The sequence below is a fragment of the Piliocolobus tephrosceles genome, chromosome 12, assembly GCF_002776525.5.
Source record: "Piliocolobus tephrosceles isolate RC106 chromosome 12, ASM277652v3, whole genome shotgun sequence".
In the NCBI taxonomy this organism is placed as follows: Eukaryota; Metazoa; Chordata; class Mammalia; order Primates; family Cercopithecidae; genus Piliocolobus; species Piliocolobus tephrosceles.
The window spans coordinates 4,714,541-4,737,479 of NC_045445.1; the positions used below are offsets into that span (position 1 = coordinate 4,714,541).

Here is a 22,939-nt window from a genome sequence, read left to right on the forward strand (position 1 = left end):
GTGCAGTGGCGCGATCTCGGCTCACTGCAAGCTCCGCCTCCCGGGTTTACGCCATTCTCCCGCCTCAGCCTCCCGAGTAGCTGGGACTACAGGCGCCCACCACCTCGCCCGGCTAGTTTTTCGTATTTTTTAGTAGAGACGGGGTTTCACCGTGTTAGCCAGGATGGTCTCGATCTCCTGACCTCGTGATCCGCCCGTCTCGGCCTCCCAAAGTGCTGGGATTATAGGCTTGAGCCACCGTGCCCGGCCTCAAGGTTTTTTTTAAAAATCAGCCTAGAGTTATCTACTTATCAGCTTGCAAATATCTCTTATGACTATGATATTTCCAATTTCCTTTTCTCTCTCTCTTTCTTCCCCCTTCCCCCGTTTCTCTCTATCTCTCTCTCTGTGTGTGTGTGTTTATGTGTCTGTGTTTCTGTGTTAAGCTTTTCAACCATGGAAACTAGCAAATGTCTGTAGGTGATAATTCTTGCCTCTTGGGATCCCTGAAAAAAGGAAGTCCACATGGAAAACAGAGGCAGTCTCCAGGTGGAGATACATCCTCAGAGATTTTGAAAGCAGTTTTCAGCTTGTGTTCTATAAATGTACCAGTGATGACCTGTGTGTGTAGCCCCTAGACTGGGGGAAGGCCTTGCTTGTCATTCAGACTAGGGATGTTGCTGGCAATGGGCCTTGCTGCGTCTTGGCTTTTGGGCAGCACTGCTGATGTTTCTTTACTGCTTTTCTTCACAAGACTGAGACCTGTTGCCTGAGAAGCCCATGAGCATCAAACTCAGATTTTTCACACGTCCAAATTGTTTTAAACTTACGTCAACTGGCAGATTGTTGAGCATTCAAAATCTGCCTGGCTTCCGTACCCTGCTAGTCCTCACCCCACATCTGCTAACCACAGATAAGATAGAGACTTGTGGTTAGGAGACCCCCGAGCTACTCTGCTCAGCTGCTGAGCAACATTCCCTAGACTCACAAACCCTTTCTCCAATTTCCATCTACCACAGAAGGTCTCTTGTCTTCCTCCCTTTCTGAGGGTGACTGCAAACCCATAAACTCTGGACAGTGTTCTTCTCTGAGGGCGTGTTCTCTCCTGCAGACTTGTTCAAGCACCACCCAGTAAAGCTATTTGTGTGTTACTGCCTCTGGTAGTCATAGCATTTTCCATAATCAGCCCCCTTATCCCACACACTTCACAACTGGCTCTTATGAACTTGGATTTCTGACACTTAGAGGCTGACGACTGTCCACGCTGAGGTGCATGATTTGAGGAGGTCAGTTCCACCTGTAAAACTGACAAGGCCAAAAGGCCTTAGGAAAGCACCAGGCAGGCGTCTCACAGGGACCCGGAATGCTGCTGTTGTCTGGCCTTGTAGCATCTCGGCTTTTCCTGCTGCTGCAGAACACACCCTGGCTGTTTGGAATTCTGAATTCAGATCTCAATAGGTTGGGCTTGACTCTAAGCTAAAACCCAAAGTGTCCACTCTGAGCTGTTTCAGACTCACCACAAGCTGTGCATGCAGCCCTGGGCCATCCCCATCTCTTGCAGATGCCCATGATTTAGGGCTTGTTCTCAGGTGGGACCCACTAGAGTGGGACTGCTCATGGGCACTGTATTTCTGATTCAGGCAGGTTGCACTTCTAACCAATCATGGCTGCCAAAAGCTGCACATCGGGAGAGGGCACCCCTGTGATCCCTCTGCCCACTCATGACAGACCAGTCTCAAACCCCCTCTCTGGGATGTCCACTGTTGGTGACTCGTGTTTGGCAACCTACATCAGTTACAGGTTGGTATAGCGGATGGACAGCCTGACTTGACTTCCTGTCCCTCCTCCTGGTCCACATGCCAGACAGTGGGGTTATCAAATGCAGCCTGTGCCCAGGAAAGGATGAGTTTTTTCTACTCTGCTCGCTGCGTAAATAGGCGGGATGGAAAGGGGTATGTACACCCATTTTGAAATCTTTTCGAAATGCAGGATTTTAAACATGATTGGTTTTTCTGTTCACATCTTGTTTTATGACAGTGGTTTTGTCCTTGTCACATACAGCCTTGCTAGGCGAGAAGGCCTGCGAGAAGGTATGAGTGATTGAGGGAATGTAAAGCTTTTATTACTGAGTGAGCCACGTTGATTTTATAAGGATGGAGAAAAACACAACAAGAAATCTGTGGAGGTGAGAGGGAGAGCACTGTGGTCTTGGTGTTGCAGAACTGTTCCTGGAAGGTTTCCGCCCTTGCTGAAGGAAAACTCCCCACGCTGCCTTTGCAAGCTGCTGCAAGTTCTGTGACTCCAAACTGATGGCTTTGCCTAACACCATACCTGACCCCACTGACTAGGGGAGAGAGGCGGTGGCTCCAGCCCCTCCATGGGGTTTGTGTTGACTGGTTCAATCCAGGACTCCTAACAGGCATAAGTGATATCTGTATGCAGCTTGATTTCACCCTGCTGTGTCCAGTCCTATTGATAATTTCCTGTAATATCCCTTGGCCAGTGGGATGCGCTGTGCAGTTTAAATGAGCTCACACAGCAGGCCTCATTGTTCTCCTTAGAAACCCTGCATCTTTCAATGTTGTCCATTGGCTGGATTCTGAGGACTTGGATTTGGGAGGGATTCCACTTTCCTCAGAACTGATCAGAATGGCTCACTATACCTAAATTGTATATGCAAACAAAAAGCTGCACACTGCTTTCCTCCTGGGAGTCTGGAATTTTGGTCCATGCCTGGGAGAACTGCTTATATGACCAGCCCCAAGTCCAACTCATGGGTGACAAGGTTTTACTGCGCGCCACTGGTTGGCAGCATTTTACATGTTTGGTCACGCCTTGTTGTGGGGGAATTAAGTGCATTCTGTGTGACCCTACTGGGAGATGAGATGACTCTGGAAACCTGTGTCTGGTCTCCTGCACTTCTCCCTGTGCACCCTTTCCCTTTGCTGATTGTGCTTGGTATCCTTTCACTGTAGTAAGTTGTTGTCATGGGTAGGACTATATGGTGAGTCCTGTGAGTTCTCCTAGTGAGCTACCAGACCTGATTCAGCGGTTCGGAGTTTCCCATTTGGTCCATTTTTGGGACCCTGACACACCCATCCAGCCCCTCCATGTCCCACTCCAGGAAGTTGCAGGTCAGGACACTGTTGAGAAGAATCATAGTGGACAAGCTTGCTTGAGTGTTTCTTAGATCTCAGGGGCTGTTTTATTATTTTATTTTATTTTATTTTTTTCAGAGTCTTTTTCTGTCGCCCAGGCTGGAGTGCAGTGGCAAGATCTAGGCTCACTGCAACCTCTGTCTCCTGGGTTCAAGTGATTCTCCTACCTCAGCCTCCCGAGTAGCTGGGACTACAGGCACGTGCCACCACGCCTGGCTAATTTTTTGTATTTTTAGTAGAGACGGGTTTCACCGTGTTAGCCAGGATGGTCTCGATCAACTGACCTTGTGATCTGTCCGCCTCAGCCTCCCAAAGTGCTGGGATTACAGGCATGAGCCACCGGCCCGGCCTGTTCGCAATGCTTTTTAAATATCTAATTTAATCCTCACCACTCTCCTTTGAGATAGATTCTATTGTTCCACCAATTTTGTGAAGGAAACCCTTGGTTTTTTCTATGCAACTTTTCTGTAAATCCAAATCTGTTCTTATACCAAAAGTTCATGGTTCTATAAAATAAATGGTAGCAGGAGGTTTGGGCAAAGAAACTAGAAGTTGAAGTAAAATCAGTATGGTGGTGAAATTTTCATGCTATTTTTTTTCTCCTGTGTCTCCAAGACTGAACTCAAAGGTTGCCCAAATTTCTAAATTGTAAATGAGGTGTGGACAGAAAGAGCTTTATGAAAAAGTCTCTCTCTGTGGTCTAAGAGCTAGGAAGGCAGGCCCATACTGTATACAGGGAATGAGGGAAAGAATATTTTGATCCTGCTGGCCCAGCTCACAGATTAGCTCCAGTCCTGAATCTGTATCGTGTGGCTGCAGCATCAACCACAGCTGGAAAAGCATCTAAAAATCTCAAGGAGGGGAATCCTACTCTCAAACAAGATATTTTGTCCAAAAAAGTGTGAGAAGATTGGAAGGCGGTAATGAGTAGCACTTTTGCAGGTCTCAGCCCAGGGCACAGGCCAATAAAAAGACTGAGACTTACTCATAGGTCTGTGGAACGCTTCCTCTTTGCCACACCTTACCAGTATGTCAGTAGGACTCCTGTGTAATAGCAGGGGAATAGCACTGAAACAACTTCATATCTCAGATTTCATTTAAGAAGAAATATCTAGGGAAACTCAACACAAGAGCAGAAAGTTTAACCTCTGAAACCTATGGCTCCAGGAAACCATAAACACAGTCGCACTCCTAAACGGACAAAAATAAACTGTAACTATAAAGGCTTATTTTCCTCAATTCCATTTACCTAGTACATTATGTCTGACTTTCAACTAAGAAAGAAATTACAAAGCATACTAAAAAAGAAAATACATTTTGAAGAGACTAAATATCAAAACAAACTCAGGTATGGTGAAGTTGTTAGAATTATCAGTCTGACAGTTGAATACCACTATGGTGAATATGCTAAAGGCTCTAATGGAAAAAGTGAACAACATGCAAGTACAGGTTGGTAACATAGGCAGGGAGATGTAAAGTCTTTGAAGCTGAATCCAAAAGGATATGCTAGAAGTCAAAAACACTATAAAACTATCAATAAAACAAAATGTAGACTTATTGGACTTTATGAAAATTTAAAACTTTTGTGCATGAAAAGATACTAACAAGAGAATTACAATGCAATCCACAGGCCAGAAAAAAATATTTCCAAATCATGTATCTGTTAAGAGATGCACATGCGGAATATATAGAGAACTCCTAAAATTCAACAACAACAAAAAACAAACCAATTCAAAACTGGGGAAAGTATTTGATTAGAAATTTCTGCTTAAATGTTATGCAAGTGGACAGAGGGCATATGAAAAGATACTTAATGAAACTGATTGTTAGGGAAATACAACTTAAAATCATAGTGAGATAGGATCCCACACTCACTAAGATGGCTACAATTTTTTAAAAAAATGAAACATCAGCAAGCCAGGAAATAACAAGTGTTGGCAAAGATATGGTGATATTGGAACATTTGTGTCTTCTGGAATGTAAAATGATGCAACTGTTTTGCGTAACCCTATGTGATTTCTCAAAAAAATCCAAAGTAGAATTACCATATAATTCAACAATTTAATTTCTGAATATGTATCCAAAATAAATGAATGCGCAGACTTAGATTTTTGTGTACCAAAAAATATAGTATCGTTACTTGCAATAGCTAAAATGTAGAAGCCACCCAAGTGTCCATTGCTAAATGAATGGAGAAGCAAAATGTGGTATATGCATACAATGGAAACTTATTCAGCCTTACAAAGGAAAGACATTCTAGTATACATTACAACATACATGAACCTTGAAGATATTATGCTGAATGAAATAAATCAGTAACAAAAAGACAAACACTGCATGATTCCATTTACACAAGATACTTAGAGTGGTCAAATTCATAAAGACAGAAATTAGAAAGGTAGCTGCGAGGGGATATGGGAAAAGGGAATGGGAGCTACTGTTTAATGGGTATAGTGTTTGTTGTGCTGGAGGATAACAGTTCTTGAGATGAGTGGTTTTTATGGTTGCATAATAATATGAATGTACTTAAATATCACTGCTCTGTAAACAAAAACTGGTTGGGAAGGTCAACTTCATGTTATACATATTTTACCACAACAAAAAATGTTTTATTAAAAAAAGAAAGAAAGAAACCTCTACTGGAACAGAAATGAATAATGCCTTTGATTGGCTCATCAATAGACAGGACATGGCTGAGAAAATAAGCAAAAGCCTGATGAAATGCCAACATAAGCTTTCAAACCTGAAAGGCAAAGAGAAAAAGGAAAGGAAAAAGACAGAACAGAATATTCAAGAACTGTGTGACAACTGTACAAGGCATAGCTATATATAATTGGAATACCAAAAGGAAAAGAAAGAGAGGAACAGGAGAAATATTTGAACTGGTAATGGCTGAGAATGCCCCCAAATTAATGACGGACATGTATTCACAGGTTTAGGAATCTCATAAAACATCAAGTAGGATACATACTAAAAAGTATGCAGCTATACAAATCATATACAAACTGTAGAAAATCAAAGAGAAAAATAATATTGCAAGAAGCTGGAGGAAAAAACAAGTGTCAGAGGAATTCCTATTGTTATTTTTCTCCATCTTCCTACTTCCTGGCCTCCTAGCCAGGCCCTTGAAAGGGAAATGCACAGCAGTATGAGTAGACAAAAGACCCACCTCCTAGTGAGAAAGTAAGAGGGAGTTCCCTGGGACCGAGTGGGCATGGTGAAGATCACTGAGAATAGTTGATATGGCTTGAATTTGTGTCCCCACCCAAATCTCATGTCAAATTGTGATTCCCCAATGTTGGACGGGACCTTGTGGGAGATGACTGGTTCATGGAGGCAGATTTACCCTTGCTGTTCTCATGATAGTGAGAGAGTTATCACAAGATCTGGTTGTTTGAAAGTGTATGGCACCTCCCCCTGCTCTGTCTTCCTATTTCTCTGACCATGTAAGACATGCCTGCTTACCCTTCGCCTTCCACCATGCAGGGCCTCCCCAGACAGGCTTCTTGTTCAGCCTGTGGAACTGAGCCAACTAAAACTATTTTAAAAGAATAAATTACTGAGTCACAGGTAGTTCTTTATAACAATGCAAGAACGGACTAATACAATAGTAAATGTAAGAAAGAAAACACATTAAATTTGGTAGAATTTCCTGCATCAACCCAAGATGTCCATGTAGGAATCTTTCTATTAATCTAGGACTAGAGAATTAAATTAGAGAAAGATCATCACCCAGTTCTCAGCCTAGGCCTAGGATGACTCACACACACTATGGATTCAAATATCAGGGCAGCAGCAAAAGCAGAATATATAATACATTTTTTTTCCAGCATGTGTGCAACACTCATCAAGCTACATCATATTCTGAGTCATGGAACACGCAACAGATTTGTAAAAATTGAAATCACCAAGAGTATGGTCTCTGATCTTTCATGGCATCAAATTAGAAATCAAACAATAACATTAATACAACAGGAAAATCTCAAACAACTTGGAAACTAAACAATACAATTGTTAACAATTCAAGGATCACACTGAGTCTCGACAAATAAAAAATCCATAAAACTAAGTTAAAATGAAAAGGCAACATATCACAACTTGTGAGATGCAGCTAAAACAGTGTTTAGAGACAGAATTATAGCAGTTAAAGCTTAGATTAAGGTAATAGAAAGGTCTCAAATAAATAAGCTTCTACTTTCCCTAACTAGAAAAAAAAGAAAACAAATTAATTCAAAGCAAGCAGAAAAAAGTAGAAAGTCAATAGAAATAATCGACTTTGAAAAGAGAAAAAAGTAGGAAAAAAATTGAAAAACCAAAATGTAGTCCTTTGAAAAGATCAAGAGAATGGACGGGACTCTAGTCAGCCAGACAAAGTAAAAAGAGAGAGGACACAAATTATTAAAATCAGGAAGGAAACAGGAGCTATCAATACAGAACCTGCAGACGTTAGAAAGATAAAAAATGAAATACTGAAAACAAATATATGCAGAAAAATTCAAGATGGAATTGATGATGAAATTAAATGAATTTCTCCCAAACTCAGAAACTGCCAGAACTCACCTTAGCTGAAATGGATTACCTGAGTAGGAATCTAGCCAATAAAATAATTGATTTCATAGTAAAAAATCTTTCTGGGAATTAACTATGTAGACCCTGATATGTTCACTGGAGATATCTTACAAACATTTAAAGAAAAAGTCACCCTCATCTGGACACTCTCATACAGAAAATAAAAGAGAATGGAATGCTTCCTGAATCTTTTTTATCAGGTTAACATTACTATGATATTATCAGGCCAGCAATACAAACAAACAAACAAACAAGCAAACAAAAAAGGAAATACAAAAGAAAACATTAGAGACCAATATGCTTTATAAACACAGATGCAAAAATCTCCATCAAAACCTTTTTTAATAGAGTACAGCAACATCTAAAAAGTGGGAATTATCTGGGAAATGCAAGGCTGGTTCAATATTTGATAATTAATCAATATAATTTACCATGTCAGCAGACTAATGAAATTTATGATGATCTGAACTGAAGCAGAGAAGAGCATTTGAGAAAATCCAACATATTCATAATCAAAAGTCTCAGAAAACTGGAAGTAGAAAGAAACTTACCTGACAGAGCACATATACCAAAAAACCTAGAGCAAATATCAACGTTTGCAGTGAAAGACTGAATGCCTTTTCCTAAGAACAGAAACAAGAAAAGGGTTTCCCCTTTCACTACTCCTATTTAGCATTGTAGTGGGATTCTTACCAGTGAAATCAAACAAAGAAACAAAAATAAGAGGGACCCAGAATGGAACATATTATACAACATTGTTTCTAACCTTAGAAGACATGCCCTGTCTATGCAGAAACTCCCAAGGAAACTGCACAAAAACTTCTCCAATAAGTAAGTGCAGCAAGCTCACAAGATAGAAGCTCAACATACAATAATAATATTTCCATGTGATGGCAATAAAAGTGGGAAGTTGCTCTTGCCATTTCTTCAGATTCACTGAGTGTGTTCTTTGCTCTGTCCAGTCTACTGTTCAGCTCATCAAAGTCATTCTTCATTCTAGCTATGATATTTTTCATTTTTAGCATTTCCTTTTGACTCTTACAGTTTCCATCCTTTTGCTGATATTACTTATCTGTTCTTGTACATTATCTTCTGTTTCCTTATAGCCCTCAGCACATTCCTCACAGTTATTTTAAATTCCCAGTCAGATCATTCCAATATCTCTACCATATATGAGTCTGTTTCTAATGATTGCTCTTTCTCTTCACACTGTGTTTCTTGTGTATTATGGTTTGAAATTTTTTGTTGCAAACTTGATGTAATGGAATAGATAAAAAGAATGGAGTTGGCAGCTGAGGCACAGCAGAGGTTTCTGAGGCTCCTGACCGGAGACCAACGGAGCTGCCGTGGCGTCTCCACACGCAACCATGAAGTTGAAGGACACAAAATCAAGGCCAAAGCCATCAAACTATGGCAAATTTCAGACAAAGGGAATCAAAGTTGTGGGAAAATGGAAGGAAGTGAAGATTGACCCAAATATGTTTGCAGATGGACAGATGGATGATTTGGTACGCTTTGAGGAATTGACAGATAACCAGTTGGTCTCTCCTGCCAAGAATCCCTCCAGTCTCTTCTCAAAGGAGGCACCCAAGAGAAAGGCACAAGCTGTTTCAGAAGAAGAGGAGGAGGGAGAGTCTAGCTCACCAAAGAAAAAGATCAAGTTGAAGAAAAGTAAAAATGTAGCAACTGAAGGAACCAGTACCCAGAAAGAGGTTGAAGTCAAAGATTCTGAGCTGGAGGCCCAGGGAGATGTCATGGTTTGTGATGATCCAGAGGCGGGAAAGAAAAGACATCAGAAAACCTGGTCCAAACTGCTCCAAAAAAGATGAAAAATAAAGGGGAAAAAGGGTTGGAGCCTTCTCAGAGCACTGCTGTTAAGGTGCCCAAAAAAGTGAAGACATGGATTCCTGAAGTTCATGATCAGAAGGCAGATGTGTCAGCGTGGAAGGACCTGTTTGTTCCCAGGCTGGTTCTCCGAGCACTTAGCTTTCTAGGCTTCTCTGCACCCACACCGATCCAAGCCCTGACCTTGGCACCTGCCATCCGTGACAGACTGGACATCCTTGGGGCTGCTGAGACAGGAAGTGGGAAAACTTTTGCCTTTGCCATCCCAATGATTTATGCAGTGTTGCAGTGGCAGAAGAGGAATGCTGCCCCTCCTCCAAGTAACACTGAAGCATCACCTGGAGAGACCAGAACTGAGGCCGGAGCTGAGACTGGATCACCAGGCAAGGCTGAAGCTGAGTCTGAAGCATTGCCTGATGATACTATAATTGAGAGTGAAGCACTGCCCAGTGATACTGCAGCCGAGGCCGGAGCCAAGACTGGAGGCACTGGCTCAGACCAGGTGTTGCTCTTTGGTGACGATGATGCTGGTGAAGGGCCTTCTTCCCTGATCAGGGAGAAGCCTGTTCCTAAACAGAATGAGAATGAGGAGGAAAATCTTGATAAAGAGCAGACTGGAAATCTAAAACAAGAGTTGGATGACAAAAGCGCCACCTGTAAGGCATATCCAAAGCGTCCTCTGCTTGCACTGGTTCTGACTCCCACTGGAGAGCTGGCTGTCCAGGTCAAACAGCACATTGATGCTGTGGCCAGGTTTACAGGAATTAAAACTGCTATTTTGGTTGGTGGAATGTCCATGCAGAAACAGCAGAGGATGCTGAGCCGTCGTCCTGAGATTGTGGTTGCCACTCCAGGCCGGCTGTGGGAATTAATTAAAGAAAAGCATTATCATTTGAGGAACCTTCGGCAGCTCAGGTGCCTGGTGGTGGATGAGGCTGACCGGATGGTTGAGAAAGGCCATTTTGCTGAGCTCTCACAGCTGCTAGAGATGCTCAGTGACTCCCAATACAACCCCAAGAGACAAACGCTTGTTTTTTCTGCCACACTCACCCTGGTGCATCAGGCTCCTGCTCGAATCCTTCATAAGAAGCACACCAAGAAAATGGACAAAACAGCCAAACTTGACCTTCTAATGCAGAAAATTGGCATGAGGGGCAAGCCCAAGGTCATTGACCTCACAAAGAATGAGGCCACGGTGGAGATGCTAACAGAGACCAAGATCCATTGTGAGACTGATGAGAAAGACTTCTACTTGCACTACTTCCTGATGCAGTATCCAGGCTGCAGCTTAGTGTTTGCCAACAGCACCTCCTGCATCAAACGCCTCTCTGGGCTCCTCAAAGTCCTTGATATCATGCCCTTGGCCCTACATGCCTGTATGCACCAGAAGCAGAGGCTCAGAAACCTGGAGCAGTTTGCCCGTCTGGAAGACTGTTCTCTTGGCAACAGATGTGGCAGCTCGGGGTCTGGATATTCCTAAAGTCCAGCATGTCATCCATTACCAGGTCCCACGTACCTCGGAGATTTATGTCCACCGAAGTGGTCGAACTGCTCGAGCTGGCAATGAAGTCCTCAGCCTGATGCTCATTGGGCCTGAGGATGTGATCAACTTAAGAAGATTTACAAAACCCTCAAGAAAGATGAGGACATCCCACTATTCCCCGTGCAGACAAAATACATGGACGTGGTCAAGGAGCGAATCCGTTTAGCTCGACAGATTGAGAAATCTGAGTATCGGAACTTCCAGGCTTGCCTGCACAACTCTTGGATTGAGCAGGCAGCAGCTGCCCTGGAGATTGAGCTGGAAGAAGACATGTATAAGGGTAAGCCCTTGGGCGGGATGGGAATTGAGGAAGTTGAAATCTCTCTAACTTTTGCCTTGTTGGAACCATCTCTACTACTGTGGATCTTGTCAAAATCAGCAAGACGTCCTTCCCTCTCTTTGCTAACAGGCCCTAGTCCCAGATGAGCCTACTGCCCTTGGTCAGTCTTTGTTTCCTCTGTCTCTGTCTTGTGCCCTCATGGACAGGCAGTGGAGTACAGTGAGGAAGGGAGCAGGCTCTCTGGCCAGGCTGCCTGTGTTAGAATGCCGGCTCATTGCCTTAACTATGTTACTGAGTCAAGTTATTTAACTTCTGTTGTGTCTCAGCTTTCTCCGCCATAAAATGGAAGTAGTCAACTACCTACTTCATGGGATTGTTGTGAAGACTGATTGAGTTAGAAAATGTTAAGTGCTTGCGGCATTGCCTGGCAAATAGAAAGCATTACACTTTAAGTTATTTGTCATTATGGTTCCTACTACACCTGCCTTCCAAGCTGACAAAGCACTTCTATGCCATTATCTTATTTGATCTTCTCCACTCTCATGACATGAACACAGCAGGAAGTACTCTCGTTTTACATATGGGAACTAGATACTCACAGCAGAGGCACTTTGTGCAGGGCAACAGCTCTGTCACAAGGCATTTCCTGAGCTGCTACTCTGTATGTGACCAGAGGCTGAGGCTTCAGGGATGAGTCTGCTCGGTCCCTGCTCGAGAAAGCTCCTGAGTCTTAAGAAGTGGTAGAACCAAATCTAGAATTCCATGCTCCTTCCACACCACCAAGTATGAGGCTCAGCAGAGATGTTGACACCTCGGTGCCCAAGTCAGCAAATTCAGAGACAGACTTACTGCTGTCTGCTCAGCATGGAAGCCAGGAGCCAAACCAGTGGGCTTGATGACAGTAAGCTGGTCCTCCTGGTGGCTCAGGGTTGGGGCTGGGGCCCGGCTTCCCTTCCTGAAGACAGGCTGAGGTGGAACCCTTTCGCTCTGCCAGCCTCTCCATGTGCAGTCACAGCACTGGTGGCAAGGCACAGGACAGCTGGGCTACAAAGAAGCATTCAGTGTCTCCTGGGTGGGGGGGGGGGGGCAGTGGGTGGTTGTAGTTGTGAAGTCACCAAACCCTGGGTGGGTCACAGGAAGAAAAGTGATCTTGAGTCAGGAGACTTGGGTTCTGGGCTCTGTCTCATGGCTGGCTCTGTGATGTGAGCCAGGTGACTTCTCTAAGCCTGAATTGCCTCATCTATAAACATAATTCCAGCCTTGGAGGATTTTTATGAAGTAAAAGGACAGAGCGGTCCTGCGTATCCCCCGCAAATGGTTAGATGTTATCCATTTACAGCCCCTGCCAAGCCACCACTGGCTTCTTCAGAGAACTTTTGAACCCTGCCTCCCTAAAGTAGTTCTAAAACATTTTTCATTGTGTTATCCATCAAGGGAAACAAAATGTTTCTACAAACCACAGTAAATAGGATCTTTTTTGTATGGTGTTTCAAGGAGGAAAAGCTGACCAGCAAGAAGAGCGTCGGAGACAAAAGCAGATTAAGGTTCTGAAGAAGGAGCTGCGCCACCTGCTCTCCCAGCCGCTGTTTACGGAGAGCCAGAAAACCAAGTATCCCACTCAGTCTGGCAAGCGGCCCCTGCTTGTGTCTGCCCCAAGTAAGAGCGAGTCTGCTTTAAGCTGTCTCTCCAAGCAGCAGCAGAAGAAGACAAAGAAGCCAAAGGAGCCGCAGCCGGAACAGCCACAGCCAAGTACAAGTGCAAATTAGCTGCCCTGGTCAAGTGTGTTAGTGACTGCACATTGCTCTCTGTTCTCTGGCTATTTGCAAAACCTCTCCCACCCTTGTGTTTCACTCCACCATCAACCCCAGGTAAAAAAGTCTCCCTCTCATCCACTCACACCCATAGCGGGAGAGACCTCATGCAGATTTGCATTGTTTTGGAGTAAGAATTCTGTGCAGCAGCTTAATTTTTCTGTATTGCAGTGTTTATAGGCTTCTTGTGTGTTCAACTTGATTTCATAAATTAAAAACAATGGTCAGAAAAAAAAAGAATGGAATTAAGTAGGCATTTAGTGTGAGGTTTTGTGTTCATCTGGCTGTGTTTACTGTTTGCTGTAGCTGTAGGTGTCAGAGGCTAAACCTCCCTGTTGTGTCCTTCATTTTTCCTCCTTGGTTGTGTTTGGTTTTCCTCGGAGACTTGCTCACTATGATCTGGCATGTACAGTTCTTTCACTTTCATTTCCCTGTTGATGTGGCAGCGAGCTGTGGAGGGAGGGAAAATGTTCTATCCTCCTATGACTAGGTGTCAGGCTTCAATCAGTGTGCCCTGGGCTGTAGCTTTCACTAGTGCTTCTCAGTTTTGTTTTCCCCTTGAAGACACAAAAGGCTGGATAGTGTTGTAATTGGATATTTCCCTTCCCACAGGTTGGTTAAAGTCTAGAAAAAAACCCAGCAAGTTAGACTCTGGAAAAATAGTTTCTCTTGAGTTCAGGCCCTGGTAAGAAAAACAGAACACTCTGGGCATATTTTCTAATTAATTATTTCCAAACTCCTTACAGGAAGTAGGAAGAGATTTTTTCCCTGGTCTTCACTGAGAAAACCTGACAGTGCTCCTAGAGAGAAGACTTTGGAAAGGATGGTAGTCCCCTCAACACAGTTTCCCCAAGAACTCTCAAACTTGCCAATACTGAGCCTCCAGCCATTTATCTTGTAGAGATGAGGTTTTCCCATCTTGGTACTTGTTCTTGGGTATTCAGCTCCTGGACTTCTTGTCTCCAAGGTGTGACTGTATTTTGCCTGTTTCTTTGGCTTTGGTCTGGTAGTTTTCCCTGTGGTCCCAGTTCCCTAAGCAAATCTGAGAAAAGTTTTTTTTTTTTTTTTTTTTTTTTTCAATTTATTCAGCTTTTTACTTGTTTGTGTCAATGGAAGAGAGACTTCAAGTTTCTTATAGGCTAAACTGGAAAAAAATAGACAATAAAAATTGGAAAACATATTTTAAAAGATCAGTTTTAATAGATGAAAAAAATGCTTTGCTATATAACTAATAAAATAAGTCCCTATCTGTGTGGAGAAATGATAAAATGCTAATGAAGACAATTCAAAGAGGTCCAAGTAAATATATGAACATATTCTCTTCATGGACTGGAAGACTCAGTGGAGATGTGTGACCTATACCAAAGCTAACCGTAGATTCAAAGTCAATGCTGTCAAACTACTAGCAGGAATTTTTGTACATGTAGACAAGCTGACTCAAAAAGTGTATGGAAAGGCAAAGGATCTGGAATAGTTAAAACAATTTTGAAAAAAAAAAACCCAGAAAATCATGGTGGAATCATACTGCTCAATTTTAAGATGTAATATAAGCCTACAGTAATGAAAACAGTATGGAATTGGCTAATGGATACACATATAGATTAATGGAATAGAACGCAGAGTCTTTTAATAGACCCACACAAACATGGCCAATGGAGATTTTTAGAAAGGAGTAAAGACAATTCATTAGAAAAATGTTAGGCTTTTCAATCAGTGGTATTGGAGCAATTGAATATTCATATGTTATTAACAAAAAAACTTCACCAAAATTTCACACATTAGACAAAAATTAACTCACAGTGGATCATAGATTCAAATGTTGTACAAAAAACTATAATGCTTTTAAAGAAAATATAGGAGGAAATACTGATGACCTGAAATCAGGCAAAGAGGTCTTAAACATGACACCAAAAGCATGATTCATAAAGGAAAAAGTGATCAGTTTGATTCCTCAAAATTAAAACTTTTACTTTGGGAAATACACAGATCAGAGAATAAAAAGTCAAATGTGGAGTTACATGAATATATGCAAATTATATGCCAAACAAAAGTCTTTTATGCAGAATGCATAAAGAGTCCTAAAGTTTCAGACATGAGAAAACGTGTCAAAAGACAAAATTACACCAAATTTGGTTCAAAAACCTAATTAGCTTTCATTTGCAATTCTATAGTGAACAACTTCTCATTCTATTTAAATAGAATAGGTGCTCCAATGAGCTGAACATAACATGTTGGCTTTACATACAGAGCAAGGCTGAGAAATGTACAAACAAGTCTTCAGCCTGGGCCCCATTCCTAGGTAAGTAGCTGAATTGGGGTTTTGTATTGGAAATTTTCCGTAATGGCTAAAAGTTAAGATTAATAAGTAGCTGGTCTTAATTTCTCCTTACCAATAGAGTACTCAGTAATCCTATAGACTGTGCTATCTTTTGTTTTGCTTAACTGCCTTTCTGTTTTTTTTGTTTGTTTGTTTTTGTTTTTGTTTTTTTTTTATTGTTTCAGTCTTTTTCCCAATGGGTTTGGCCAACTCTACTGGATTTGGTCAAATCCAAAGGAAAGTTCCAAATTATGGGGAGCAAGGTCTCTGAATTGGCTAAAATCATGCAGCTGAAAAAAAGAAAGAATTTGATTACCTTAGGTGCATTATTCACATAAGAAGGCCACCTTTTACTAGCCAAGCCAAATTGAAAGAGCAATGGCTGTAGTTCAGTAGCTAAGATTCTGCTGTTTTTTCACATGACAGCCTGAGTTTGGTTCCTAAATCAAGTCCTTTCTGGTTTGATATTTTTGTTTCATTTGAACTATCAGCAGTTTATCCTGGCCAAAATATGGTAATGAAATTTAAAAGAATTTTTTTAAGAGCACAATTATTATGTCAGCTTAATTAAAGGCTAAGATCCAAGATGTATATGTGTGTGTGCATGGGTATGTTTAGAACAGGGATCTCTGAGAAAAACAGAAACAAAAATTTAAAAAGGTAAATATATATGTATACACACCTACATATATATAATATATATGTAGGTGTATATATATGTATATATTGAAAAGGCCTTTATGCTTTCTTTCTCTTCTAGAATATTATTTTTTGAGAAAAAGCGTTTTTTACCATTCTCAGTCAACAAAAGTCTGTTTTCTCCATTTACTTCTGCCTGTCTCTTTCTTCTTGCCACCATCTGCTGCATGAGGGGCCTTAAATAATTTCAGGGTCTGTGAAATTAGATTTGTTTCTAATTGCAGAAGAGCTCATTAGAGCTCTTTAGATTTAATTTTTATATATTTATTATATATTTTATATATTTATATATAATCTATATAATTTAATTTTATATATTTAATTGGCTTAGAGACAAAAAAGCACTTAAATCAAATACTTTATCAGAAAAACAGAAGCCCAGATGCTTTTATACGTTTACTTAAGTAAATCCTTAATAAATAAGTTGATTTTAAAATTATTGGTAAATTAAAATTAGAAATTTATTCAGAATGGTCAACGTACATTATTGTTGGATTCATTGGTCTAGTAGTTTAATATTTATCTCTGTTAGGTGTTAAAAGTTGTCAAAATTTCGCATGAGGATTGTAAAGCTTGCAGCCCATAAGAGAATTATTTTTGTATAATTTTTTATAAATAAGGCACTGAATATTGTTGGGTTTAATGGAAACAGCTAAATCTTGAATATTGGAAAAATACACCATTTTTTTTAACCTGAAGATTCTTACTGAGGTAAATACCTGAAATGCACATGTTATAAAATGATTAATAGGGATATTACTTTAAATGATGACTATCACAATTTTCTTAAGCAATCTAGTTAAACTATTGAAAAACACAAGTAATTAATTGATTAGGAAAATGCAATGAAATAAATGCTTGCAAATAAACTTCTCACATAATTTAGAATCTAAAGTTATATTGAGTTAAATAATAGATATTCATTAAATTGATCATTTCCAATTTCTTTAAAAAATTATAGGGAAACAGTTTTCATTAAAAAGTGTGTTCTTATTTAAAGGGAAATAAGTTTAGTATAAATTTAAAGGTTATTTAATGGTTATTTTTGAAACAAGGTAAAAGGAACCAGTAAATAAGAGAGATGTAAAGAAAGTTATAGATATAATAAGATATTTTGGTAAGAAAGGCTAAAAGGAAAATAATTTTATATAAAATGAATCTTGTATGGTAAATTTTTTTGCCCTAAAATAAAATGACTGGTTATTTAAGAAAAAGAGTTGTTTAGGATACAACAGGAGGTCCAAGAATGTTGTAAATAGTTTCTGTAAGCCATAATAAAGTTTGTAAAAAGAGCATTCATAAGAGAGAAACTTTATGTGATCAAGTTGGCTATAATTAAAAAGAAATTATTTATAATTGTCTTTCTAGAGATAGGGTATTGATAAGGAAAAAACACTAGTGCACTAAAGAATTGGTTAGAACAACAACATTTTTAAGGTATTGATTTATTTTTAATAAAATTACGAGGGATATTATTTTTTTAACTCAAAAGTTCAATGTTATTGCATCTCACTGTTTTCAGCTTTTTCTCCCCTTTGAAAAGGGCTGAGATAATAACTGTCTCTTTTAACTTTTTCATCAGCTCCTGTAACCTTTTTCCTCAGGTTTTAACTGCTGTTGTGGCCTGATGCTGAAAGTGTTTCATTTTAAAGGTCTAAAGGAAATGTTTTCTTCCAGTATAATATTCTGTGCTCTTGGCTTTAAATTCTATGAAACTAAAAATTTTCACTTGTGGCCCAGGACACACTCTACCTATTTCTAAATACTATTTTCATTAGTTCTGACTTGCAGGTTATCTAAAAGGACTCCCCATAAGGAAACATAAGGAAAGCATTCACACTACAGAAGGCTTTTTTTTTTTTTTTTTAATCTTTTGGTAAGTGGCCTAACAAATTTTACATTTTATCAAAATAATTCCTATGTCATTGTTACTACGTTTTGATTTCCTTAGGAAAACTGAGATAAAAAATTAAGGTTATTATATCCATGTAAGTTTCTGTATTTCTTTTAAAGTCCTAGTGCTATTAAGTTACAGGGCTTTGATTCCTGGGGCTAAAAAGGATGCCAAGTCCTGGGAAGTCTTAAACACTGTCAGCAGTTAAAGCCTCATCTTCAGGCCTGGTAGAAGATGACAATCAAAAGAAACTGTTCATGAGACACAGGGCCAGAAATTAAAACTATTCAATCTCTCTAGGCCTTGGGAGTATTGTGGCAGAGGTGGGCACATCAGATTGTAAGGGCTGATTTTGGGAGATAAAATTAGTTTAGAGTTTCTCTATAAATTAAACATTAATATCAAAGGCACAGTAATGCAAGACCAGCATCTGGGCCCCTATCTCAGATTAGCAAGGTTTTCTTGGAGCATTAACCCACTTTAAAAAGAATTTAAAAGATTATAAAAAGGTTTATAAAAATTATATCTTATGGTCAAGATGATGAAAATTTAATAGATTTGTTTGTAAAATTTGATAGATGGATATAATTGGCCCCATGCAGTCTTTATAAAGGCTTACTGTTTGGAAAATTGTCTCCTCTCCCACAGAATAAAGGGTCTTGCTTCTTTTTGAAATCTTTGAGTTATCACTTTGGGTGAATTAATAATGTCTTTGTAAAACAGTGACCTGTAATCCTATCTTGTGATATCAAGTGTTTTAACCTTTTTACATATGACAAACTTTCCAAAATTAAATGCTAAATTGAGTCCTTTTGACCTCATTAGTTTTTTGATATTAGGTCTTCTGAAGTGCAAGAGAGACATACTCAGCTTACTTTCTATAATAAAATAATACAGGAAGCATTGTCAAATATGAAATGGTATCTATCCTTCTTTGGATTATATTTATATAAACATGTTATTAACATGGGTTCCAAAATTATATGAGACTCCTGTGATTATGATATGTCTTGTTTTATGTTATCAGTATTACTTATATTATTATGTAAAATTATTGTATGCCACAGAAGTAATCAAATTTCCCTGTCAGTTTTGTCTTTAACCATGGCTGTTCTATGTCTTTTGTCATCTGTAATTGTTGTTTTACCTTGATTATTTTATAGAGTGGCTTATAATTAGCTATAGAACACTGAGGAGTACTTTAAATATAGGTTTCTGATAATTTTAGAGATTGTGCCATTGGAATAGAGAGAAAAACTTCCAGAACTCCCATAGAGATCTGACGTATTCATGAGGATTGGTGATCCAATATCAAGCAGATCAGAAATTAATTGCATGGATTGAACTAACAGAAGATTGAAATAATCTTTTATGACTTTTTATTGGAAACATTTGATGATTCTGTTTGGTTTGTTTTTCAGAGTCAAGAAAATTTTCTCTTCTTTTAAGCTATTTACAGCATTTAACAATTGAATAAAGTATACTGTTATAAGCAAAATTTAAATCTAATTCCTTTCTCCCAACTTAATTTCTCCAAGTTTTTTTGGAGAAACTATTTTGTGAGTATTTTTAATTTATGACAATATAGTTATTTGCATAAGTTGAACATGAATTTTTTTTTTATAACATGGCATAATTGAAAACACTAGTTATTCTACCAAGGCTTTGACTGGCATGACAATTTTTAGATTGCCTAAGAAAATAAGGCTGAATTATAGAGCAAATAAAAGCCCCTTGGAAAAACTGGTCCTATGCCTTTTCCTTTACAGGATCTTAACCTGTGGTAGTAAAGAGAGGAATTCACTCAATTCACACAAGTACCTGGAGGCATAGATAAATCCTTGGCTGAACTTGAGGCTTTTAAAAAGTTCTAATCTTAGATTCCTTATGAAAAAGTTTCCAGCAAAGCCAATTTGAAAAAAGAGTGAGAGCCTATATGACAAATGATTATTCTTGCTGCACTTCATGCAAATAATCAAACCAAGTGTAGTAGGACTAAAATAAATTGGTTCCACTATGATTTTGTCTTTAATAAAATTGAGAAATTGAAGGAAAAAATTATGTTACAAAATAAACTATACTATACCTATTGTTAGATTATAGTCTTGCTTAATGTTTTTCAATTTTTATTATTTTCTGCAATTTGGATTGAATTCTAAATTTTTTCCTGCATATAAATCTCCAAAATAAAGTTTTCAATTTTTTTACTTCTTTTTCCCCCTTTTCCTATTTTTATTGATTTGAAATCACTAAAAGTTAAGCTGTGTTTTCCTTAATCTCCTATAAACTAGAGTTAGACAACTTAAACTTCAGAAGAAAATAGCAGCAACCTATTTATATACATAAACCAATTTCATTCCTACCTACTAATATATGGACTTCAGAGTAATATAGCCTATATCAGTTTTCCAGGGTTGTTTTTCTTTTTTTGTTGTTGTTGTTTTCTTTCTCTCTTCCTCTTCCTATTTTTCCTTCATAAGGTGTGTGACTTCACAACCTGCTAAAAATGAGCTTTCCTAACAATGTGGAGACTTATTTTTCTAGGAATAAGCCATCCTAGCCATGAGTGATCAGATAAAAACCCAAAACTAGAAACACATTTTCTTCTGAAATGCTGATATGGTTTGACTCTGTGTCCCCACCCAAATGTCATCTCAAATTGTAATCCCCACATGACCAGGAAGGGACTGGGTGGGAGGTGATTTGATCACAGGGGTGGTTTCCCCTATGCTGTTCTCATGCTACTGAGTGAGTTCTCATGAGATCTGATGGTTTAAAAGTGTTTGGCAGTTCCCTCCTTGTGCTCTTTCTCTCCTGCCACCATGTAAGATGTGCCTTGCTTTCCCTTCACCTTCCACCATGAATGTAAGTTTCCTGAGGGCCTTTCCAGCTATGCAGAACTGTGAGTCAATTAAACCTTTTTTGTTTATAAATTACCCAGTCTCAGGAAGTTACTTATAGCAGTGTGAAAATGGACTAATACAAATGCTTTGTCTGAAAGATTTTCAAAAGAAAAGAAGGAGAAATGTGAAAGAAACATAAAAATGTGAGACTGCCATTCACCATGCCAAAAGAAGAAAATGAGGCTGAAAGCTGAGTCATGTAAGAACCTGCCTTTCCTTTTGTTTCTAAGCAGATAACTACAGATAAAAGGTTAAATATATCCACAGGTAGCTATTCTACATTCACTTGATCTTACATAAAGTGCCGATTTATTGAGAGAGAGAGGAATGCATAACTGATTATTCCCCTACCCACTCCTATTTCTCTCGCAACATGTGTATTCAGTTATGTGACCATGCCTACTCTCTATCTCCTCCATCTTGCTTTTACCCTTTAAAAATTGAAGCCCTCAAAATCATCTTTGAAGAAAGGCACAGACCTATCTCCTGGGCATGTCTTTAACATTGGCAAAATAAACTTCCAAATTGATTGAGACCTGTCTCAGATACTTTTTAGTTTTCAGATGAAATTCAGGGGAACAAACTAAATATAACAAATCCCCAAGATACATGTATTTTCATGAACATACCTCTACCAGTCAACAGGTATCTACCAAGAGAAATACAAAAATGAACAAATAAACTGAGGACTCTTTTCTCACCATCACAAAGAATCTTAAGTTTTTTTTTTTTTTTTAATTAGACTAGTGAAGAGAAGGGAAGAACCAGGAATAACTTTTAACTCCCCTTTTCATTTTTTAAAAATTTCTTTTGGTTCAGCTTATGCAATATTTTGTATCCATGTAAGAATCCAAATTTATTGAATAAAAAGCATTGCTAATGATTTAAAGCAATTAAAGCAAAATAAATTGCTAAAGGGGTATAATTTATTGAGTTAAATAATACAGGTTTTTTCCATATTAGTAATGGATATTCATTTGATTTTTAAAAAGACACTGTTTGAATTAGGTCATCACAAAGCAGATTTACATAAAACTGTTAATTGGAGCAAAACAACACTTTTTTTTAATGTGATCTGAACAGAGGCACTCTCCTTGATCACAAGAAAATGCAGTAGCTTTAGAAGGTAAAGCTGTTAAGTTTACCGAAGTACAAAACAACAAAACACTTTAAGCAAAAACTCTTTATTTTTCAGAAAAAGGTATGATTTCTCCTTTTCTATTCTTGACATAAATTTTAATTATTTCCAGTGGAACCTAAACCTCCTGAATGCCTTTCAGTTTCATCCAGAGCTTGAACTTCTACTTATGGATAAAAAAATCTGTTCACACAATGAGAACACTTGGACACAGGGTGGGGAACATCACACACCGGGGCCTGTCAGGGGGTGGGGGACTGGGGGAGGGATAGCATTAGGAGAAATACCTAACATAAGTGACGAGTTAATGGGTGCAGCAAACCAACATGGCACATGTATACCTATTTAACAAATCTGCATGTTGTGCACATGTATCCTAAAACTTAAAAGTATAAAAAAATCTGTTCACAAAAAAGTTGTGAAATTTGATCACCTTTTTTGACTTCAAACCTTTCTTTACCAAAATTAAGCAGGACAGCGCCAACATTTCCTGTATAATCTTCGTCTATGACACCAGATCCTATATCTATAAAGTGTTTTGCAGCCAAGCCAGACCAGAGCCACTCCTCCATAACATCCAGAAGGAAGAGCTATCTGAATGTTCATTTTCATAAAAGCTTACTCCATAGATGGTATTGTATAATCATAGGCATTATGCATAATCCACGGTCAGTCAACACTCATGGGTCAGAGCCATGGCATGCTTGGAGAGTGGGCAAATCACAGCTGCATGCTGCCCTCCTCAGCAGTCCAAGCCTACTTGCTGGGAAAGAAATGGAAGCTATCTCTTTGGAGCAGGGCAT

At 39.0% G+C, this 22,939-nt stretch overlaps 1 protein-coding gene across 1 annotated transcript; it reads left to right on the plus strand.

The window, feature by feature from the left end:
• Positions 1 to 8,994: 8,994 nt before the first annotated feature.
• On the plus strand, positions 8,995 to 13,422 carry LOC111535935 (ATP-dependent RNA helicase DDX24-like). The gene is given in 5 exon segments (XM_026451555.1): positions 8,995 to 9,487; positions 9,490 to 10,985; positions 10,987 to 11,159; positions 11,162 to 11,374; positions 12,869 to 13,422. Coding segments are annotated over 5 exon segments (2,568 nt in total). The 5' UTR covers positions 8,995 to 9,073; the 3' UTR covers positions 13,141 to 13,422.
• The last annotated feature ends 9,517 nt before the right edge of the window (positions 13,423 to 22,939 follow it).